General features: G+C 36.9%; 2 protein-coding genes across 2 annotated transcripts; one reads left to right on the top strand and one right to left on the bottom strand.

Annotated features, from left to right (window-relative positions):
* Nucleotides 1-1,186: 1,186 nt before the first annotated feature.
* Nucleotides 1,187-2,369, bottom strand: PV09_09459 (uncharacterized protein). Its single transcript, XM_016363519.1, has 2 exons — nt 2,190-2,369; nt 1,187-2,112 (listed from the first exon to the last, which is right to left on the bottom strand). The coding sequence occupies exon 2, from the start codon at nt 2,004-2,006 to the stop codon at nt 1,251-1,253; it is 756 nt and encodes a 251-aa protein (XP_016208654.1). The 5' UTR covers nt 2,007-2,112; nt 2,190-2,369; the 3' UTR covers nt 1,187-1,250.
* Nucleotides 2,370-2,479: 110 nt separating this feature from the next.
* PV09_09458 (uncharacterized protein) lies at nt 2,480-3,459 on the top strand. The gene has a single exon (XM_016363518.1). It carries the CDS (start codon nt 2,662-2,664, stop codon nt 3,382-3,384), a length of 723 nt encoding a protein of 240 aa, XP_016208653.1. The 5' UTR covers nt 2,480-2,661; the 3' UTR covers nt 3,385-3,459.
* Nucleotides 3,460-5,262: the final 1,803 nt, after the last annotated feature.

Here is a 5,262-nt window from a genome sequence, read left to right as displayed (position 1 = left end):
TTCTAATATCCTAATATTAGGCCTATATCTTTATTTTGGCAAAGAGTTGTCAGAATTATAAGGGGTAAATATAAGTATAATATTAGGATAGGGAGTAATAAATATAGATTAATATTAAAATTAATAATTAAAGAGTTAAATTAAGGTAGATATTATATATAGCTTAAATACTGCTTCCCCTGGAGCACATGACCCGCGGCCTGAGCGCAGCTGTACCGTGCGTATGTTCCTACTCCGTTCCTCACAGTGCGTATGTTCCTCCTCTGTTAGGACACTCGCTGTCAAGGCCTTCCTAAGGGTGAGAAAATTAAGAGGGAGAGAGAAGCCTCCTACAGATAGGAACTATAAAGAAGCTTAAAAGTAAAATAAGATAGTTAAGATAAGGATATAAAAGAAGATAAAGTAAATAGGGAAGATTAAAGTAAAGATAAAGCAAAGTAAAGTAAGGTAAAGCAGGGTAAAGCAAAGCGAAGTTCTGTACAAGGTAAAGTAAAGCTGGTTTCTGTTATATTATTTTTGTTTAAGGTTATTATATCTCTCCCTTTTATCTTCCTTATCCTTCTTTTCTTATATATCCTTACTATATTATATGATATCTAAGACCCTTACTCCTATATCATATAATGCCCTTCAGAGTATGAACCATTTTCCCCAGTACAATATCCTCACCATATCATATAACACCTAAGGCCCTTGCTCCTGTATCACGTGATGCCCTTTAGAGTATGAACCATTTTCCCCAGTACAGTAAAAAGTATAGATCAATATTAAAACTAATAATTAAAGAGTAAAATTAAGGTAGATATTATATTTAGCTTAAATACTACTTCCCCCTGGAGCATATGACCCACAGCCTGAGCGCAGCTGTATCGTGCGTATGTTCCCCACTCAGTTCCTCACATTTACTGGTTTTTTAAATCCTTAAAATAGCATTAGGGTAATAAATATGTCTAGAGTGTAACAAGAATGCGTTTAGTGTTGCATATCTGGGGTTATTGCGTATTTGGGGTCTAGACCCTATACCTTATTCCTTTGCTTTAGGAAGCTAAACCCTTCCGAAGTGGTTTACATTAATGAAGCCAGTCGGTATTGGGAAAGTATTCCTTACACTGGGGTTGTTGTATATTTGAGGTCTAGACCCTATATAATGAAACAAAATAGTCATAAAATAGGTTATTTAAAGCAGTATAATTATCCTATACTTGCCTTACTCTATACTAATTTAGCTAAAAGTAAAGTATCAGTATAAATCAACCCCAACTCGTTACTTTATCTAGTGTGCGCATATTATAAATCATTCCTTGTGCTAGATCTTCCATAATGCTAATTATACTGCCTCCCCCTTTCCGTCTCATCTCCTCAAACAAATCTTTCGCCTTAATGCGTCTCTCCCTCCGGTCGGTAACGGCCTGAGCGCTTGAGGTTGCAGAAGACCCCAAACCCTCGATCATGAGCATCAAACCATCGCCGCTTTGCTCCTCATTGCCATCAAATGTAGGTGCAGGTCTGATCTCAGCATTTGTAATCGTCCAGTCCGGAGCAAGGCTCGTTGCATTCATAACGTTATTGCCTTCTGGATTAAGTGATACAAGAATGATCCTCTCCTCCTCAGTTATTGATTTTAATTTTTGTGCCCCAACATCCAACTCTTCCCGAACATGAGGTAAGTACGAATCTAAAGCTTGCAAAGCTGCAGAACTTAGCATGTCCGGTTCATCATCTGCAAATATGTAATATGTGCTAGGATGGTATGTTTCTCCACTCTCCACATCCATAATCATAGTAAAAAACGGTGTAAAGCCCGGAGGCGGTAGTAGAGAACCATTTTTTGGCTCGATGTAGTCGAACGGCGGTTCTCGACTTCGTGTGTCTCCGGAGTCTTTACTATGCTGAAGATCGTCCTCTATTGTTTCATCACTATGGTTAAATAGGGAAGGGAGAAGATCAGTTCGCGGCGATGCTGTTAGAGACGGTCGGTGCGGGTCCGCTGTAGCTGGAGATGACATTGTTGGAGAACAACTGTGTTGATGTCCTGTAAGTTAAGGTGCGGTCAAAGCTTTCAATGCTAGACATAACCTCGGCCTCATGATTGCGAGGTTATATGCCAACTATCTTCAATATATTAGTGCTATTTGTTCTTCAAAGGGGTCCAACACTGCTGAACGTTTCAAAAAAAGTAAGTCACCTACATGGGAGCCGAAAGTTCCGCTTTGCCTCTGCATCAGGTACTTCTGGCCTTGCTTCGGTTCTTTCCTATGGAAGAGTTTCGTACTCTCACATTAGGGAACATCAACACGTCTCACCAATATCTTAGTCTCCCTAAGATTATGGAGATGATTAAATAGCATACGAGATATTTTCTATTTTAGGCTCGAGTATTGAGTAATCGGAAGCCCTAGGAATTAATCACATACTACCCCACGTTTTATAATCGTCGGCATTGCATGCCGGTAATGGAAGCAATTCTTCCAATTCGTCTTGATCTTCATCTCATCATCATATTTAACAATATAAGATCACTTTTGTCGGATTCAAGTCCAAACTGAGTATCTCACCTAATTTGGCAGTACAATCATCATCAGTTTTTCTCAGCCGTCAATAAAACCTTCCCGAGCCTCTCTTACTAGAGAATAAGACTCCTTCACGCCTGCGCATACGAAGATGGTCTTCTACGAACCTGAGAAGACGCACCACCAGCTGCCTCATGATCCATTTAAAGCATGTGTCGTCCCCAGGCCGATTGGTTGGATCTCAACAACCTCACCGGATGGCCAAAAACACAATTTAGCACCTTTCTCCCAGTTCAACAATCTCACGTTTGACCCACCTTACGTTATGTTCAGCGCAAACCAAACCCCTTTAAACCGACGAAAAGATACTGTTATCAATGCCGAAGCAACAGGCAAATTCTGCTGGAATCTCGCAACATGGAAGCTGAGGGAACATATGAACATCTCTGCCGAGCAAGTTGAGTATAGTGTTGATGAGTTCGAGCGCGCAAACCTGGAGAAGTGCTTTTCGAGTGTGTTATACGGCGATGAGACGAATCCCGTCCCAATGGTGAAGGCAAGCCCTGTGCGATTTGAATGTAAATACCACAGCACTATTCGTCTCCCAGGTAATCCACCGATGGGATCAGTCGACATCGTCATTGGTAAAGTCATGGGAATATACATCGACGATAACGTTCTGACAGATGGGAAGCTGGATATAAGAAAGATGGAGCCTATCGCGAGGTGTGGGTATTACGAGTATGCGGTCGTACGAGATACCTTCGAGATGGTCATCCCTGGAATGGATGAGGCAACCTTAGCCGGCCTGGAGGGGAATAGTAAGAAGGTGAACGAGCTTTCGACCATTGGTATTATATTTGCTAGTGATTAACGTAATTCACCACCAAGTCGTATAATACTGAGATTTATTATTATACTGAATCGGTTTAGAATAAAGGAAATTTTTTATTAGTAGTTTTAAGTAATTAATTCTTAATTAAATCTATTAATTTAAGCTACTATATAGCTTTGTGGTGTGCCTGGGAGCACCTTATATAGTGGTGTTTATGGATATATTAGACATGTTAATTACTAGCTAGTTAGCTATAAACTTATAATAATAGAAGTGTAAGGAGTTGATGTAAGCGTGATACCAAGATGGGGAATAATATTGTTAGGAATATCTTTCCAATACTGACTAGCTTTACTAATGTAAGCCACTTCGGAAGGGATTAGCTTCCTAGAGCAAAGAAATAATGTATAACTAGGGCTTATTATTAAAGGACTAATAATAAGATAGTTATATTTATAGCTTAGAATAGTATAAACTTTAAGAGTATAAAAATATATTTAAATTAACTATTAGATAAACTAGATAGTTGAATTACAGAGAGCTATAATAAGGGTAGTGTAAGGGGTGAATGTAAGCGTGACATCAGGATGGGGAGCAATAAGTATGGATTAATATTAAAACTAATAACCAAGATATAAAACTAAGGTGGATATTATATATAACTTAAATACTGCTTCCCCCTAGAATATATAACCCGTGGCCTAAGCACAGCTATACTATATATATATTCCTACTCAGTTCCTTATAACTCTCCGCCCCCTTCCATAGTCTGGTCCCTAGACTTACTGAGTTTTATTCCTCTTCCAGTATAATATTATATTAGGTGTATTCTATCTATTATTTCTGCTATTTATTATTATTATATATTAGTATTATATTATATATATTATTATATTTATTACTATTATATAGTAATAATATTATAGTTTTAATATTTAGTAAAAATTTAAATTCTATTATATTCTATAATTCTTTTAACCTTTCACTCCTGCATGCATATATATACTATATATATATATAAACCATAGCGTCTTTAAGGAAATCAGGCATTTATTTATTAGGTATAAGATAAGGTTTATCAATGTCTCACTCTTTGGGTGCGTTGCTAGGCCGTTCAGGGGGCATCCCTTAGATCCTATCTAAACTTATCTTCTTATCTTATTACTATAGTTACCAGGTCTTTAGATTTAATTCCTCCCTTAATTATACTACCTCCTCTTACCAGCAGTATTATACTGCCACTTCTTTTCTATCTATAGTAACCTTATTAAGGTAGCTCTACCCCCTATTACTATAAGGGTTCCTTTATAGAACTCTCCTTTAATTATTCTAATTAGGATATTGTGAGGAACGGAGGGGGAACATACGCACGGTACAGCTGCGCTCAGGCCGCGGGTCACGTGCTCCAGGGGGAAGCAGTATTTAAGCTACGTATAGTATCCACCTTAGTTTTACTCCTCAGTCATCAGAATTATAAGGGGTAAATGGAAGTGTGATATCAGGATGGGGAGCAAAGAGTATGGATTAGTATTAAAACTGATGATTAAGGAGTAAAACTAAGGTAGATACTATATATAGCTTAAATACTACTTTTCCCTAGAGTATATAACCTATAGTTTAAGTATAGCTATACTATATATATATTCCTACTTAGTTCCTTACAACTCTTCCCCCCCTTCCATAGTCTGGTTCCCAGACTTGCTAAGATTATATTCCTCTACTAATATAATGTTATATTAGGTGTATTCTATCTGTCGCTTCTATTATTTATTATTGTTATTATATATTAATATTATATTATATATATTATTATATCTATTACTATTATATAGTAATAATATTATATAGTAATAATATTATATAGTAATAATATTATATAGTAATAATATTATATAGTAATAATATTATATAGTAATA

Source organism: Verruconis gallopava, assembly GCF_000836295.1.
Source record: "Verruconis gallopava strain CBS 43764 unplaced genomic scaffold supercont1.70, whole genome shotgun sequence".
NCBI classification, from domain to species: domain Eukaryota; kingdom Fungi; phylum Ascomycota; class Dothideomycetes; order Venturiales; family Sympoventuriaceae; genus Verruconis; species Verruconis gallopava.
Note: the sequence above shows the minus strand (reverse complement) of the source record. Positions and strands in the feature narration are given on the sequence as shown.